Source organism: Pteropus vampyrus, unplaced genomic scaffold (genome assembly GCF_000151845.1).
Source record: "Pteropus vampyrus isolate Shadow unplaced genomic scaffold, Pvam_2.0 Scaffold128, whole genome shotgun sequence".
Classification (NCBI taxonomy): domain Eukaryota; kingdom Metazoa; phylum Chordata; class Mammalia; order Chiroptera; family Pteropodidae; genus Pteropus; species Pteropus vampyrus.
The window spans coordinates 5,454,807-5,473,850 of NW_011888909.1; the positions used below are offsets into that span (position 1 = coordinate 5,454,807).

Below are 19,044 nucleotides of genomic sequence, written 5' to 3' on the forward strand. Positions count from 1 at the left end.
GCAGATGATTATTGCCTATGCCGGATCTATAGGTAAGTGGAATAGACAACGCTACAGGCATGGTCTAGTTATCCCCTGTCCTGATGTAGGGCAGTTATCAGAGGGACGAGTTCTCCTCAAGGCCTGACACTGCCTGTCAGTTGTCTGTAAAACTCTGAAACTGAAAGAGCCTCTGGGTGATATGCATGTAGGGTAGTGCACGGACCCTGGGAATCACCTGGAACTATTGAGTAAATTTCCCCATGCCACTGCAGTGTCAGTTTACATGGCAGCACTGTCTTTGTGGCTCCCTGTATAATTTTCCAATCATAGTAAGGCCAGCTGCTGCCCACCTCAGGCCCAAATGCACCACCCCTGGGCAGGGGCAGCTGCTTATCAATGTGTGGTGGGCACTTTGTTTATTGGATGGGACAAAAGCTCAGGGAATCAAGGGCCATCTGACCAATAGCCTCAGTTTTCTGCAATTTCTGTCTGCACATTCCTTCAGTTATCACAGATCTCCTGGAGACAAGCAGCTGTCTGGGGCAGTCTCACAGACCCTTGCGATCCCCTCAGGAGATATTGCAGCTTGGACAGACAGCAGTGGTCTGCCCACAACTGTTTTCCCCAAAATACGCTCACTGTACTAGCTAAGATCTGTTGCCTGTGAAGAATACACAACTCCAGAGACAAGCAGGGCAGGGGAGGCTGCCTGTCAATGTGCTGTAGGCACTTTGTGGCTTGGTTGAAGTGGGATCTCAGGGAGACAAGGGCCATCAGGCCAATACAATCTTAGTTTTGCTTCAACTTCTGTGCCCAGGCTTTCCTGCTGTAGTCACAGATCACAGTGAGAACTGCCATCTGAGGCAGTACCACAGATTCCTGTGATTCCCACACACAATATTGCAACTCTTGCAGGCAGCAAAGGTCTCTCTGAAACTGATTTCCATACAGTGCCAGCTCTGTGATAGCCAAAGTTTGTTGCCTGTGTGGATTGGGAGAAGGTGGGGAGGGGACAGGGCCATGGTGGTTTAGTGTCAGTGGGTCAGTCCACCTGGGGCAATTTGTGGGTTGGATGGGGTGGGATGGGGCCTCAGGGAGATAATGGCCTTCAGATCAATACATCCTTGCTGCAACTTGCGTAACCGTTCACACGGAAGTCCCAGATCACAGCAAGACCAGCTGCTCTCTGAGTGTAACCCAGAGATCCCCAAGATCCTCTCAAGTTCATGTTGACAGCAGTGATCTGCCTGAAACTGCCTCCAAATGGTGAGTTCACAGTGTTGGCTACCAGCTGTGAATGTTTGGCTCTGACCTGGTACAGGGCCTGGCAGCCATCCAGTAACAAAAGCCCAGGCAATCTGCAGGTTGGGTGGGGTGGGCTGATCTCCACAGGCCAACACTTCCTAATGGCCCTGTGGGAGAGTTCTGCACAGTCAAGCTGGAGTGGCCTGTAGACTGCCCCACAGAGGAGCCAGACTAAGGAACAATGGTGGCTGCCTGTCCAGCCCTCGTTCTAGTGCCAGGTAATGCAGACTTTCTCAGTATGAACCCTGCACAAGCCTCTGAGCCACCACTGGTGTCCTGGGTGAGTGTCCGCAGGTCAGAAAGTCTGTGCATGGGCCCTTCAAAGGGACATCTAGAGTTTCAGTCTACTTTTGTCTCACCCAGATGGCTGGAATCCCCTTTTGTTTTGACAATTAGAGTTAAAGGAAACTCCTCTCCCTCCGAATGAGGCCAGGAATCCCCTCTCCTTCAGGGAAGCCTCTGCAGCCTTGCTCTCCCTCTCAGTGATCTTCCACCACCAATGGGTGCGGGTCCAGCTAGATTCAGGATTTTGGCCCTCCTACTGGCTTCTTTGTGGCTCCTTCTTTATATTATCAGAATTACATGTTATGATCAGCTGGGCTTCAGGTGATTCTCCACGTTGATTATTTTATAATTTGGTTGCAATTTCAATGTGGACCTGGGAGGAGGCGAACCCTGCTTTTACCTAGTCCGCTATCTTCCTCTTCCCAATTGGGCCTATTTACTTTTATAAGGGTATACTTTCTACTTCTTTGATTTCTATTTTTTTAATTACATTTATTGGGGTCACATTGGTTAATAAGATTATATAGGTTACAAGTGTACAATTCAATAATACATCATATGCATATTGTATCGTGTTCACCATGGAAAGTCAAATTTTAATTTTATAGTTTTTATTTCTCTCCTGTGAGTTTTGTCTTTTAACTCATTGCATGCATACTGTCCTTTACATCCTTAAGTATATTTATAATAGCTGCTTTAAAATCTCTCTCAGCAATTCTAACACGTAGGTCATTTTCACTGATTGTTTTGAGACCCAATATCAAGTAATTTTAGACTATAACATGAATATTTAAATATTACACTTCAGTTTCAAGATTCTATATTCTTCCAAAGAATGTTGATTTAGCAGGCAATTACCTTGTTTTGTCTCAAAAGGAAATATGTCTCTTGTATGGGATCTCAAATATCAGTTAAGTTTTTTTGACCTATAACTGAACTGTTAATAACCATTTTCATACATTCTGCTTTAGGGTTCAGCCTGAAACTTTCATATAGTACATATACAGAATTTGAGACCCTTCTCTCTTCTTATCTTCTTACTGAGATTCTACTCTTATTCTCCAGCCACTGTGGTTTCCCTAAATTCTTTCCTTTGGTCCTTCATGCAAAAAAGACTAGGAGATTTGTATTAGAATATTTGATGTCTTGTGTGACACTTCCTTTGACTTATACTCAAGCTAAAATTTATCTAGATAGAAACGCATCATGCCATCTCTTCTAAGTTTGGTCTCCCCTTCAGTATCTGCCCACTTTTGTTCACTCTCCAGTTCTTCAGATCATTGTATATTTATTTTTTGCAGTTTCTAATTATATGTGGGAAGGTTGAATGTGTAATTTATGATGCTGGAAGAAAAACTGTCTCATTGAAGAATTGTTTTATTTCAGATATTGTATTTTCCCATTCGAGTTTCCTTTTGCTTTTGGAATTTTTATACCTATTCCAAAATTATCCATCACTTTATTTATTATATCCACCTTTCTATGTATATTCTTAAGCAGATTCATAGTAGTTATTTTATAGTATGTGTCTGACAATTCCAGTATTCTCATTGTGTGGGTCTCTTCAATAATTGTGTTTTTTGGCTATTAATACATTTTTTTCCTGCTTCTTTACATTTAGTAATTTTGATTATTCATTGGGTACTGTGGAAAGTATATTGTAGAATGTCTGTATTCTGTTATTGTATTTCTCTAAAGAGTATTATATTTTGTTCAGCAGGCAGTTAGATTACTGGTAAGTCATTTGGACCCTGTTGAGTCATGGTACTATACTTTATAAAGGTAGATCTATTTTAGTTATACTCTTTGATCTGAAATTAACCCTTTGACTTAGAATGTAGTCTTTAATTCTATAGCAAGGGGTTTTAAGAGATTAAATAAAAAGTCCAAAGTGTTTATAAAACTTGTATAACTTGGGAGAAGCTTGAACTTTAAACTCTATTTCCTTAGGACTTCACAGGACCAATTCTGAAATACCAGTTTCAGAATGACAACTGTTTCAGAATGACAACTGTTTCAGAATGACAACTGTTCTCTTAATTTCCACTAATCTTTTTGTAGAAATGGCTGCATATGCAGAGTTAGGCTTAGTGAAGTATTCTAAAATTTTAGATTTGGGTTTCTTTTCTCTGTGGCTTCTTCTTCCAGGATTTCTTTCTCAATATTTTGATATTTTGGTTTTCTCAGTATCTTAGGCTTCTCAGCCCAAGATTGTCACTCTGTGCTTATGCTCTACTTCCCAAACACCTCATTCACTGAGACTGTGTGGATAAATGTGATTTCATCTATTATGCTACCCTTGTTTCCAGGGTTTGATTTCTTCTCATTTTGCCTTTTTTTTTCTTCCATTGCCTTCAAAACAGTTGTTTTGATTGTTAATGTGTGAGGAGGTAAATGCTATAAGTTACTATGATATCACCATAAAGAAGGAATGTACACACAATTTTGTACCTTACCTTTTTTACTTAATGTTTTCACATAAATATTTTTCAGTTTATTAAAGCACTTGCCATAAATAGCTCTAATAACTTAAGGATGTCCCAATGTGTGAATAAATGTATCATTATTTATTTGGATATTCTCTTATTTCAGGGAGTCATATTAAATGTTATATTGAATGTTAAAAAGAAAGCTCAAGTAAATAGTTTCTACAGAAAGCATTTGTGAAATTTTGTAGTCATTTCGGAGAGGTTTTCAGGGATTAAATTGCTATAGACAGTTAAGCTTTCTTTGAATTATTTTTTTCCACCATTTAAAAGTAATCAGTTGGTAACTTTATGTGTAATATTTATGGATTTCTAATTTTCTAGATTGATGTTATTAGCAATAGATTCATTTAACAATTTGATAAAACAAGAGTTCTCAGAAGGCGTATGGCAAATTTAAAGTCAAAGATTTTGTTGCTTTTATAAAAAATTTCAAATTGACTTTGGTTTTCTTACATGTGTTAACATATATTGAGTTGCTTAGATATATTAACACACTGAAACAGAATGAAAGGATGCTAATTTTTAAATTTTTTTCTTAAAAAATAATTTATTATTTTAGAGTAATTCACTGAACTTCATTTTGGTATTTCTTTAATTTCCTATTTTTAAATTTAGAAACAATATCTTGAGTGTGATTACAGATAGAGATACTATTTATAAAAATGATAGCAAAATGTATGTGTCTGAACAAGGATTTCTTTGCTCACAAATTTATTTCATTTCATCTTGCCTGAGATATGATAATCAAATGATAATCCAAATTTCTTTGAAATATTATAATTATGTTTTCATTTATAGTTCCTTTTTTAATTAAAATCTTTTTTTTTTCCTTAAGCAAAGAGAAGATAATATTCGTTGCTTAACTATGCTTGGTCATTTTGGTTTTGAATGTTTGCCTCATCAGTTGGTGAACAGATCTATTCAACAAGGATTCTCTTTTAATGTTCTCTGTGTGGGTAAGTGCTAAACTTCTCATCTGAATTATTACTTAATTTTTCCAAATGCTCATTTCAACTTATCTTCATCAGTGTAACATTGTGTTGTTAATTCAAGAACATATCTTTGTTTTCATTGATTTCATCTTCTAGCCATGTTATTTAAACATTTTTTCTTTAAATGTTTCAGTGCTTTTCAAAATCAGATATATCTTTGTGTATATTTTCTTGTTATATTCTGTTAATGACTGAAGGTGTCAGGATAACATGTACAGTTTCAAGGACATCTCTGTCTTTGAAGTATTTGGGATCTTTTATACCACCATAGGGGTTCAGAAGTTTCTCCTCAGCCATCTCACACTCTTTTTTGATGTATCTATCTTTATTACAGGAGAAACAGGAATTGGAAAATCAACACTGATTGACACATTGTTTAATACTAATTTGAAAGACAAAAAATCCTCACACTTTTATTCAAATATTGAACTTAAAATTCAGACATATGAACTTCAGGAAAGCAATGTTCAATTGAAATTAACTGTTGTGAAAACAGTGGGATATGGTGATCAAATAAACAAAGAAGCCAGGTTAGTGTTTTCTTATTTTAATAAAAAGATTTTCTTATTTTAAGGATTTTTCATCTTTCTCCATAGACTAAATTGTAATATTCTTTAAAGACAATTGAAACCTTTCCTCCCAGATTTTACTGTTCCCTAATCAGGTATTGTTCTCTTCTTATTATAAAATTGCCATTTTGTATCAAGTTGTCTGTTTCCTTACTATATTTTTTTCATTTTTTTAAAATTAAGTTTATTGGGATAACAATGGTTAATACAGTTATATAATTTTCAGGTGTACATTATAATTTGACATCTGTATATTCTATTGTGTGTTTACCATCCCAAGTCCAGTTTCCTTCAGCTACCATGTATTTGATCCCCTTTAACCACTTCACCCTCCCCCTAAACTCTATACTTCACCCCTTTACCCTGTCTACCTCCCCCAACATCCCCCATCCCACTAGTAACCACTAGCCTATAGTCCTCTGGTAACCACTAGTCTATAGTCCATGTCCATGAGTTTCTGTTTGTTCGTCCTGCTCATTTGTTGCTTTTAGGTTTATATCCCACACATATGTGATATCATGTGATTTTCAACTTTTTCTGTCTGGCTTATTTGGCTTAGCATGATTATTTTGAAGTCCATCCATGTTGTCGCAAATGGCAGTATGTCATCTCTTCTTATGGCTGAGTAATATTCCATTGTACATATGTACTACAGCTTCTTTAGCTAGTCATCTATTGTAGGACACTTCGGTTGCTTCCATGTCCTGGCCACTGTGAATAATGCTGCTATGAACATCGTTGTGCAAATATTTTTTCGAATGGGTTTTCAAGACTTTGGGGTAAATACTCAGTAGAGGGATTGCTGGATCATATAGTAGATCAATTCTTAGTTTTTTGAGAAAGCTCCATACTGTTTTCCATAGTGGCTGTACTAATTTGCAATCCCACCAGCAGTGTATCAGGATTCCTTTTTCTCCACATTCTCTCCAACATTGTTATTATTTGTTCTGTTGATTATAGCTATTCTAACAGGTGTGTGATGATATCTCATTTTGGTTTTGATTTTCATTTCCCTAAGAGCTAGTGATGTTGAGCATCTTTGCATATATTTGTTGACCATTAGCATGTCCTCTGATGTGAAGTGTCTGTTCAGGTCCTCTGCCCATTTTTTGGTTGGATCATTGTTGTTGTTGTTGTTGTTGTTGTTGTTGTTGTTGTTGTTGTTATTGAGTCGTATGAGTTCTGTGTATATTTTGAATATTAAGCCCCTATCAGAGGTGTTGCTTGCAAATATATTTTCCCATTTGGATGGTTGTCTCTTTACTTCGTTCACGGTTTCTTTTGCTGAGCAGAAGCTTTTTAGTTTGATGTAGTCCCATTTGTTTATTTTTGCTTTTACTTCACTAGCCTTTGAGGTAAAATTCATAAAATCCTCTTTAAGTCCAAAAACCTTGAGTTTAGATCCTACGTTTTCTTCTACGCATTTTATTGTTTCGGGTCATATATTCAGATCCTTAATTCATTTTGAGTTAATTTTGGTATGTGGTGATAGACAACAGTCTAGTTTCATTCTTTTGCAGGTGGCCTTCCAATTTTCCCAGTACCGTTTATTGAAGAGGCTTTCCTTTCTCCACTGTATGTTTCTGGCTTCTTTGTTGAAAATTATTTGCCCATGTAAATATGGATTTCTTCTGGACTCTCTATACTGTTCCACTGGTATGTGTGTCTGTTTTGCTGCGAATACCATGCAGTTTTGATTACTGTCGCTTTGTAGTATAATTTGAAGTTGGGCAGAGTGATGCCTCTAGCCTCACTTTTTTTTCCCTCAGGATGGCTTTTGCAATTCGGGGTCTTTTGTGCTTTCATATAAATCTGATGATTTTTTGTTCTACTTCTTTAAAAAATGCCGATAAGATTTTGATGAGGATTGCATTAAATCTGTATAATGCTTTATGTAATATGGTCATTGTAACTATGTCAATTCTTCTAATCTATGAACACGAAATATCTTTCCATTTCTTTGTATCTTCTTCTATTTCTTTTAATAGGGACTCATAGTTTTCATTATATAGGTCCTTCACATGTTTCATTAAATTTATTCCTAGGTATTTTATCCTTTTAGTTGTAATTGCAAAAGGAATTACACTTCTTTTTCTGACATTTATTATTAGTGTATAGGAACGCTTTGGATTTTTCAATGTTGATTTTGTATCCAGAGACTTTACTGTATTTGTTTATTGTTTCTAGTAGTGTTCTTGTGGAGTCTTTGGGGTTTCCGTATAGAGAATCATGTCATCCACAAATAGTGACAGTGTGACTTCGTTTCCTATTTGGATGCCTTTTATATCTTTCTCTTGTCTGATTACACTCTCTAGGACCTCCAATGTTATATTAAATAACAGAAGCGATAGTGCACAGCCTTGCCTTGTTCCTGATGTTAGAGGGAAGGTTTTTAGTTTTCCACCATTAAGTATAATATTGGCTGATGGTTTGTCATATATGGACTTTATTATGTTACAGTACTTCTATACCAATTTTGTTAAGAGTTTTGATCACAAGTAGGCGCTGTATCTTGTCAAAGGCTCTTTTTGTATCTATTGATATGATCATATGATTCTTTTTTAAAAATTTCCTTATGTGATGCATCAAATTAATTGATTTGCGTATGTCGAACCATCCCTGTGCCTTTGGGATGAAGTGCACTTGATTGTGGTGTATAATCTTTTTAATATGTTGCTGTATTTGGTTCGCTTGTATCTTATTAGGATTTTTGCAACTGGGTTCATGAGAAGTATTGGTCTGTAGTTTTCTTTTTTCATACTATCCTTACTAGGTTTTGGTATCAGGATGATATTTGCCTCATAATATGAGTTTGGAAATGTTGCCTCCTTTTCGATTTTTTGGAAGAGTTTGAGGAGTATAGGTATTACATATTCTTTGAATGATTGGTAGAATTCAGTGGTAAAGCCATCTGGTCTTGGACTTTTACCTTTTGGTATGTTTTTGATGATTGTTTCAATTTCCATACTGCTGATCAGTCTATTTAGATTTTCCAGATCTTCTTGATACAGCCTAGGAAGGCTGTATTTTTCTAAGTACTGGTCCATTTCTTCAAGGTTATTAAATTTTTCATATTATTCTTGTATGATTCTTTGTATTTCTGTGCTATCAGTCGTAATTTCCTCTCTTTCATCCCTGATTTTGTTTATTTGTGTCCTTTCTCTTTTTTCTAGTCAGGTGGTTGTCAATTTTATTGACCTTCTCTTAGAACCAGCTCTCTGTTGTATTTATGTTTTCTATTGCTTATTTGTTTTCAATTTCATTTATTTCTGCTCTAATTTTGATGGTTTCTTTCCTTCTGCTGAGTTTAGGCTTCATTTGTTCTTCCTTTTCTAGTTTTTAAAGATGATACATTATGTTGTTTATTTGGGCTCATTGTTGTTTTTGGAGATAGGCCTGTAATGATATGAACTTTCCTCTTATGACCACTTTTTTCCATGTCCCAAAAGTTTTGATATGTACTATCATTATCATTTGTTTCTCTGTATCTCTTGATCTCTGTTTTTATTTCTTCTCTGACCCAGTTATTCTTCTTTAATCTCCATGTATTTGTGTTTTTTTTCCTGCTTTCGTTTTGCAATTGGTCTCTAGTTTCAAAGCACTCTGGTCAGTGAATATGGTTGGTATCATTTCAACCCTCTTATATTTGTTGAAGCTATCTCTGTTTCCCAGTATGTGGTCAATTCTTGAGGATGTTCCATGTGTACGCGAGAAAAATGTATAAGCAGTTGTTTTGGGATGGAAGGCTCTGTAAATGTCAATTATGTCTAGTTCGTCTAATGTGTCTCTTAAGGATGTTATTTCCTTATTGATTTTCTGTCTGAATGATCTGTCCATGTTCTAGAGTGGGATATTTAATTCCCCTACTATGATAATGTTTTGGTCTGTTTCTCCCTTTAGTTCTGTTAGTAATTGCTTTACATATTTCGGGGCTCCCTGATTGGGAGCATAGATATTAATAAGTGTTATGTCTTCTTGGTGCATGATTCCTTTTATCATTATGAAGTGTTCCTCAGTATCTTTCTTTACCTTTTTTATTTTGAAGTCTATTTCATCTGATATTAGTACCGCTATTCTCACTTTTCTCTGAATGCCATTTGCTTGAAATCACATTTTCCACCCTTTCACTTTGAGTGTATATTTGTCTTTGGAGCTGAGATGTGTGCCCTGGAGGCAGCATACTGTTGGATTTTGTTTTTGATCCAATGTGTAACTCTGTGCCTTTTTATTGGTGAGTTCAGTCCATTTACATTTAGGGTGATTATTGAAATATGCGGTCTTCTTATAGCCATTTTATCTTTTGCTTTCTGGTAGCTTGGTGTTTCTATTGCTTCTTTGTCCTTGTGTTTCTGTTTTCTTTATTTTGGTTGGCTTTTGTGGGTTTTCCTCTGCTTCTTCTTGTTTTATGTTATATACTTCAGTTCTGAATCTTCTGTGTGCGCTTACTATTATGAATATGTAAAAATAGTTATATATATACAGTTGTCCATTTTCTTCTGCACGTGCCTTATCTCCATTTCCCCTTTGAGAATTTGGATCTTTGAATCCTCCCCTTTTCATTCATTATTTTCTCAATTCGTTTATGTATATGCTGAATTTTCATTATTATTTTGCTATAGCAAGTCTCTTATTATTTAAGCTCGTAATTCTCCATTCTTAGTAAGAGTCGCACTCCTCTGCTTCTATTTGCATGATAGTCACTTTACTCCTAATTATGTATTTTTTTTTATTGTTTTAGGTGAGCTGACCCCTCTCAGTATTTCTTATAGTGCAGGCCTCATAGTGGAGAATTCCCTCAATTTTTGTACATCTTGAAAGGTCTTACTTTCTCCTTCAAGTCTAAAAGAGAGCTTAGCTGGATACATTATTCTAGGCTGGTAGTTTCTTTCACTTAATAGTTTGAATATTTGATTGCATTCCTTTCTGGCTTGTAAGATTTGTGCTGAGAAGTACGAGGATAATCTACTGGGTTTTTCTTTATATGTTACCATTTTATTCTCCTTGGCTGCCCTGAGAATTTTATCTTTGTCATTGACTTTTGATAATTTTAATACAGTGTGTCTTGGAGAAGGCCTTTTTGGGTTGAGGTAATTGAAGTTGGTGGTTGTAGCTCAGCTTCAGTTTTATAACCATGGTTGGTAAAAATCAACTATTGTTTTTCTGCCGTCCCGCTTCTCTGCTTTCTGCCATGATGAATAGGCAATGCTGCCGGCTGTGTGGAACTCACAGCTCTGTCAGGCAGGTCTGTTCAGGGAACTCGCTGCTCTTTCTTCCCTCCCCTCCCTCCTACAGGGAACTTGGCAGCTGCGAGAGGCAAGTTCTTTATTTGTCCCAGTCCACCACCCGACACCCTGGGTTCTGACCTGTGGTAACATTTATGTGCAGATCTGCTGAGACGTGCTGGCGTGCAGTTTGGGTGTTTTTTTGTTGTTGTTGAGTTTTAGATGTTCAGCTTATTGTTGTTTCAAGGGGAGAGATCTAGGGACATCTCTCACTTGACCATGTTTCTGTGGTAGCTCTTATGCACAAATCCCATGCTTAGACATGCTGGTGTGCAGTTTTTGTGTTTTTTGTTTAGTTTTAGATGTTTAGCTTATTGTTGGTTCAAGACGAGAGATCTAGGGACAACTCTCACTTTGCCACGTTTCTCACCCCAAACAAGCTTCGCTGCGGGTCTAGACCCAGGGCGTCTTCAGCATCCAGGTACATGTCAGCCTTTGCTTTACCAGTAGTTGCCTGTGTGACAAAGCGAACACACCCGTCAATAGCATGTCTTCCCCAGCCAATGGACTCTGTTCTCCATTCTTTATTCCTGTTTTTGATATATGTTTTTTCTTCTTAACGTAGCCCCTCCAACATTTCCTGTAATATTGGCTTGGTGGTGATGAATTTCTTTAGCTTATTTTTATCTGAGAAGCTCTTTATCTGTTCTTCAATTCTAAATGATAGCTTTGCTATATAAATTATTCTTGGCTGTAGATCCTGGGTCTTCATCCTGTGAAATGTTTTGTACCAAGCCCTTCTGTCCTGCAAAGTTTCTTTTGAGAAATCAGCTGTCTATGGGTGTCCCTTTATAAGTAATTATCTGTTTTTTCTCTTGCTGCTTTTAATGTTCTTTCTTTGTAGTTAACCTTTGGCATATTTTAATTATGACGTGTTTTGGTGTGTGTCTCTTTGGATCCCTGATTTTCGGAATTCTCTGAGCTTCCTGGGTTTTTATGTTCATTTCCTTCGCCAAGTTAGGGAAGTTTTCCATCATTATTTCTTCAAACATCTGTTCAACATCTTGTTTTCCTTCAGGTGCACCAATCAGATGGATATTTGGATCCTAATTAGTCTAAAATTATTTTTATAGTCTTGACATCTTTTTTCTTGCCATTCTGATTGCCGGTTTTTGGCTTTCTTGTCCTCTAGATAGGTCATTTGATCCTTTTCTTTACTCACTTCGTTCATTCCTTTGTTCATTCCATTTAATGTACTTCTCATCTCAGATAATGTGTTCTTCATTTCTGACTGGTTCCCTTTTATAATTTCTATTTAAATTTTTATGGTTTTTTAAATCTCTTTGTTAAAGTTCTCATTGAATTTATCTACACTTCCCAAAAGTTCATTGAGCATCTTTATAACCAGTGTTTTGAACACTGTTATCTGTTAGATTACTTGACTCCATTATATCTGGATCTCTGTTCTGTTTCATATGGTTTCTGCTTCTTTGTGTTCTCATTTTGGCTGCCTTTCTATGTTTGTTTCTATGTACTAAGCAAAGCTCTTAAGTCTCCTGGTCTTATTAGTGTGTATTGTGAAGTAGGTGTTCAGTGGCACAGTCTTGAGAGGGGTTCAGCTGCAGGCTAAATTTAGAATAAGCCTCTTCTCCTCCAGGGCCACCTGTTAAGATTAGCAATAAATCCACAGATGGCTGTGCTTATAGTTGCCTCAAAAGGCCACACCAGAAACTGAGGCCAGCTGGCTCCAGTATGAGTCTAGGCACTACTCAGAAAGGAGCACCTGACTTGTTGAGGATATACTTGGATGTGGCCTGGGTGGGGCCGTAAGTTGGGGAAGGTGGAGTTTCAGAGAATGCTCTGGGTGGAGTGACCTTTGTTATCCAGTTTGATGACTTCAGGGCTATGGTGGCTCTGTGTCCAGGCACTGGGAGGAGGGAGGGCTCAACAGGGAACAATGGATAGGGCAAGTCTCACTTTGGAACAACAACAGGGCAAGTCTCACTTTGACTCTCACTTTGACAATGTCTCCCTGTAAGTCCTTGGTGCCCCCTGCACTCAGCCAAATCAGTACTGGTGCTCAGAGCAAGCAGGTCTGTCACCACGAAAATCTGCTCATAGACACAGCCACTTTAAGAGGCGTCTCCCACTGCCACTGCCACTGCCGCTGCTGTTGCCGCGTCCTCTATCTCACTCAGCTGCTCGAGACCCAGCAGCCTTGAGTCCTTGCCCCATCCTACCTTCAGCTGTTGCAGGGTGATTTCTTGGATTTCTCCCTAGTTATATGGCTTGTTCATCTAGATCCCAGGCAATTATTCCTTGCTTCTGCTCCTTGTTATTGTCACTACTTCGATTTGGTCGCCAGAGGGATGAACAGAGCCTCTATCATCTATGCCTTTTTTTTTCTCTCCCTGGGCAAATAATTTTTGACAAAGGAGCCAAAAATATACAATGGAGGAAAGAAAACCTCTTCAATAAACGATGCTAGGAAAACCGGAAAGCCATATGCAAAAGAAACTAGACTGCTGTCACCATACACCAAAATTAACTATAAAAAAAGATGATGTATTATCTTGAAACCTATATAATTTTTCTAACCAATGTTACCCCCAATGACTTTAATAATAATAAAAAATTGAAGAGGAGGGAATATGTCTTGACTGAAGCTATGAGACCAACAGTTTTTTATAATACAGCCAGGCTAAGACACTATAAGAAGAGAAAAACACACACCAACATCTCTCATAAATATTGACATGACAATCCCTTACAAAATACTAGCAAACTCAGCAGTAAAATAAATAAATTATTCCCACAAGCAAGTGGGATTTATTTCCCAAAATGCAAAGAGAACTTAACATGAGTATCAATTAGTACATCACATTTTTAGAATGAAAAGGGAAAAACAGATGATTATCTGAATTGATGCAAAAAAATGCATTGAGATAAGTCAACACATTTTCATGATAACAGAAAACACTCAATAAACTAGGATTAAAAGTAAACTTCCTTAACATGATAAAAACCATATATGCATATCCACAATTAATATCATACTCAGTGGCAGAGCTGAAAGCCTTTCCTCTAAAATCAGGAACAAGTCAAGGATGCCTACTTGTGCCACTTCTATTCAACATAATATTGAAAGACATACTGAGACCAATTAGGAGTAAAAAACAAAAACAAAAGAAATCCAATAGGCAAAGAAGAAGTGAAATTATCTTTGTTTGCAGATAACATGAAAATAGTCTCATTTACAGTAACATAAAAAAAGAATAAAATACTTAAAAATAAGAAGGAGGTAAAAGACTTGTATACTAAAAACTACAAAATATTTATACAAGAACTTTAAAAAGACACAAATAAATGAAAAGATACACTGTGTTCATTAATTGGAAGATTTAATATTATTTAAATGTCTATCCTACTCAAAGCAATCTACAAATTCAATGTTATCTTTATCAAGTTTCCAGTGGCTTTTAAAATACAGAAATAGAAGAAAAAAAAACAATACCAAAAGTCATACAGAAACACGAATGTTTCTAAATAGCCAAAGAAATCATGAAAAAAAAAATAAATAAAGCAGAGTGGGGAAAAATGGCGTAGATGATAGAGGCTCTATTCATCCTTCTGGTGATCAAACAAAGTTGTGACAGACACAAAGAGTAAACAGCAAGAAAAAATTGCCTGGGATATAAATGAATAAACCATACAACTAGGGAAAGAACTAAGAAATCACCTTGCATAGCAGAAGGTAGGATGGGGCGAGGCTGCCTGGTTCCTAGCGGTTGAGTGGGAGAGAGGCTGTGTCAGCAACAGCCGACAGCTGCAGAAGCCTCTTAAAGGGGCCATGTCTATGAGAAGACTTTCTTGTGGCCGTGTCCATGAGCGGACTTTCTGAGCACCAGTGCCAGTTAGGTTGCACAGGGGGCACCAGGGAATTACAGAGGGACACTGAGTTGTCTGAGTGAGGGCCAAGATGAGACTCACTTTTTATAAAAGTGCCAGCGGTATCCATTGTTCCTCTGTTGAGTCCTCCCCTCTCCCAGTGTGGAGATGCAGCACCACCATAGCTGAGATGTCATCAAACTGGATAACACCCAGAGGTCATCAAACTGGATAACACCCAGAGGATTCCCTGAAACTTCGCTCCCCCAACTCACAACCACACCTAAGCTACATCCAGGTGCATCCTTGCTTAGTCAGGTGCTCCTTTCTGAGCAGTACCTAGACTCACACTGTGGGCAGCTGACTATGGTTTCTGATGTGGCCTGTAAGCAACTATAAGCAGAGCATCTGTGGATTGCTTGCAGAATCTTCACAGGTGGCCCCCGAGGGGTGCAGGCTAGGGCTAAACACCTACTACACAAAGCCACTCTAATAAGACCAGAAACTTAGGAGCTTTGATTAGTACATAGAAACAGACACAGAAAGGCAGCCAAAATGGGATGACAAAGAAGCAGAAACCATGTGAAATAAAAGAACAGAGATCCAGATGTAATGGAGTCAAGTAATCTAACAGATAACAGTGTTTGAAACACTGGTTATAAAGATGCTCAATGAACTTTTGGGAAGTGTAGATAAATGCAATGAGAACTTTAACAAAGAGATTTAAAAAACCATAAAAATTTAAATGGAAATTATAAAAAGGAACCAGTCAGAAATGAAGAACACATTATCTGAGATTAGAAGTATATTAAATGGAATAAACAGAGTGAATAAAGAAGAGGATCAAATGACCTATGTAGAAGATGGGAAAGCCAAGGACACTCAATCAGAATGGCAAGAAAAAAGAAGCCAAGACTGTAATAATAATTTAAGGAGCCTATGCGATACTATTAAATGTAAAAATATCCATGTCATAGGGGTACCTGAAACAAACAAACAAACAAATAAAATGTTGAAGAGCTATTTGAAGAAATAATGATGGAAAATTTTGCTAACCTGGTGAAGGAAATGGACATAAAACCCCAGGAATCTCAGAGAATTCCAAAACTCAGGGATCCGAAGAGGCGCACAGCAAGACATATCATAATTAAATGCCAAAAGTTAAATACAATGAGAGAATCTTAAAAGCAGCAAGAGAAAAGCAGTTAGTTCCCTATGAGAGAGCACCCATAAGACCGGCAGGTGATTTCTCAAAAGAAACTTTGCAGGACAGAAGGGCTTGGTACAAAATATTTGACGTGAGTAAAACCCAGGATTTACAACCAAGAATACTTTTCCCAGCAAGCTATCATTTAGAGATGAAAGTAAGATAAAGAGCTTCCCAGACAAAAATAAGCTAAAGGAATTTATCACCACCAAGCCAGTATTACAGAAAATGTTGGAGGGACTTCTTTAAGATGAAAAAACATGTATCAAAAACAGGAATAAGGAATGGTAATAACTGCATTCCTATCAACAAGTACCTCAAATGGAAAAGAATTAAGTGCTTCAACCAAAAGATAGGGTGGCTGAATGGATAAGAAAACAAGACCCTTGCATATGCTGCCTACAAGAGACTCACTTCAGATTAAAAAACACACGCAGACTAAAAGGGAGGGGATGGAAAAAGATATTGCTTTGATGGACTCAGAGGGTATTGCACTGAATGAAATGTGTTGGATAGAGAAATACAGATATTTCATGATTTCACGTATGTGTAGAATCTAAAGAATAAAATCATCATCATCGTCAACAACGACAACAAATGTGGAATTAAACTCATAGGTACAGAGAATATTTAGAGGCATACTAGATAAGAGGGGGATTGGCGGGACAAAAAAGGCAAAGGGATTAAGAGGTACAAATGGATAGTTGTTGAATAGACATGGAGATGTAGAGCGTAGCATGGAGAAGATAGTTAATAATGTTGTAATAAATATGTAAGGGGGAAGAGGGGTACTAGATTTAGTGGGAGTTATATGGATCTCTGATTCCTAAGCTATACAACTGAAACTGGTATATTATTGTATGCCAACTATAATTGAAAAAAAAAATCCTCAATGAATTGTACAATGTAAATACGAGCAACTAATTGTCTATTATATTTCAATGAAGATGGAAAAAAAAGAAAAAAAGATGGGGTTTTCACACTTTCTGATTTCAGTATATATTACAAAACTTCGGTAATTAAAACAATGTGGCAGCAGCCTAAAGATAAACATATAGACCAATGTAATAGAATAGATTGTCCAGAAATAAGTGTGTGCATATACAGTCTACCGATGCTTGAAAAAGGTACCAAGAATACAAAATGGTGGGAGTGACATCAGCATAATTGCCGAAAAGAAAGTCCAAATCCTTTTTCCCCATAGAAACATAGATTTAACAAAGATATAAGTAGCAACATACACTTTGGAGAAGTCCAGAATCTAGTTAAGAAGTTGTAGTCCTCCAGACAATCACAAGATAAAAATCAGCTGCATGAAACAGCTAAAAAGAGTAATTTCATTTTACCTATGTTAACACCTCCCCCAACCTATTACAGCTCAGGACTTAGAGATATCACAATTCCTCCCAGAGGATGGGAGAGAATGGGAATAGTGTCCAACACCTCCAGTCTTTTAGTAATCTCTAGGGGCTGGCTTCTCTTTCACCTCACACACATGGCTAATAAAACTGGCATTATTCAGGTGCCTGAGGAAACTAGGGGAGGCAGGCACCTCAGTATGGTCAGCAATGCTCTCTGAGAGGCTTGGAGAAACTGCGTAACTGAGGCTTCTCCTTCAGGAGAAAGGGAGTAGTGGAGGATGTGTTCAACATCCCCGGCCTTTCGATGCATCCACCAAGAGGTTGCATTCTGCCCTGCCTCACACAGAACACTAAAATTCTGGCATAGTACAAATGCCTGGAGAAGCTGCAGCTGTCACAAATCTGCAAGATAGGGGAAAAGTGCATAACTGAAGCTTTTTCCTCAGGAAGGAGAAGGAATAGTGGTGAATGCTGCCAGTATCCTCAGTCTTTCAGCACACTGCCCAAGAAACCCATTTCTCTCTCACATTACAGGAATCACTGATAAAACTGAAATGGTTATATATTAGAGAAAGCAAGAGATTAAGCGTTCCCCTTGACCCCACAAAAAGACTGCATACCTAGGACAGCCAGGAACAAAGATCCAGCATCCCTGACCAGGTTGACTGGTGAATGTCTTTCACAGTCAAAGCCAGTCTGTAAAAGCTAAGTAAAGGTGCTATTTTCCAATGTTCAAACACTAATGAAGAGCTAAAAGGAACATATAAAATAAGGAAAACATGATATGACCAAAGAACAAAATAAATCTCTAGTAAATGACCATAAAAAAGAATTCTATAAATTGCTTAACAAAGAATTCAAAATAATCATCCTAAAGAAACACAGTGAAGAGAACACAAATAACTAAATAAAATCAGAAAAGTAATATGTAAACAAAATTATAATATCAATAACCATAAAAATGATAAAGGAGAAACACAGAAATTTTGGAGGTGAAGAATATAACTGAACTAAAGAAATTATTAGAGGGATTCAACAGTGATTTGATGAAGCAGAAGAAAGAATTACAAATTCAAAGACAAAAATAATTTGAAATTATCCAGTCAGAAAAACAAAAAGAAAAAAGTGAAAAAAAGCCTTAGAGAATTATGTAACTTTATGACAAAAATCAATATATTTATCATGAGAGTCCTAGAAGAAGAAGGGGAGAAATGGGCAGTAAACTTATTTAAAAATATAATGGCTGAAAACTTCCCATATGGAGAGAGGAAAATATACTCGCATTTACAAAACTTGAAAGACTGTCAAAAAAGATAAACCTTAAGAAGTCTACACCAAGACACAATATATTCGAATTGTCAAAAGTCAAAGACAAAGAAAGAATTTTGTAAACAGCAACAGAATTGCAATTCATCATGTATCATGAAACACATGTATAACTATCAGCTGATTTCTCAGCATAAAATTGCAGGCTGTAAGGGAATTGGATAATATTATCAAAGTACTGAAAGAAAAAATTTTCAACAAAGAATACTATACCCCAAAAAACTACCCTTCATAAATGAAGGAAAAATACCCCACAAACAGATAAAGACTGAGGAAATTCATCACCACTAGATCTGCCTTAAAAGAACTACTAAAAGGAGTTCTTCAAGTTGAAACAAAAGGCACTAAACAGTAACACAAAGCACATGAGAGTATAAAACACAAAGATAAAGGCAAGTATATAGACAAATAGAAAATA

At 37.0% G+C, this 19,044-nt stretch overlaps 1 protein-coding gene across 1 annotated transcript in view; it reads left to right on the forward strand.

Moving 5' to 3' along the window:
* The window catches only part of SEPT14 (septin 14), a 119,254-nt gene that overhangs the window by 16,663 nt on the left and 83,547 nt on the right, over window positions 1–19,044 (forward strand). The window contains exons 3-4 of the mRNA XM_011367011.1: window positions 4,897–5,017; window positions 5,388–5,583. Of these exons, the coding sequence (XP_011365313.1) occupies window positions 4,897–5,017; window positions 5,388–5,583 (317 nt within the window). The remainder of the gene's footprint in view (window positions 1–4,896; window positions 5,018–5,387; window positions 5,584–19,044) is intronic.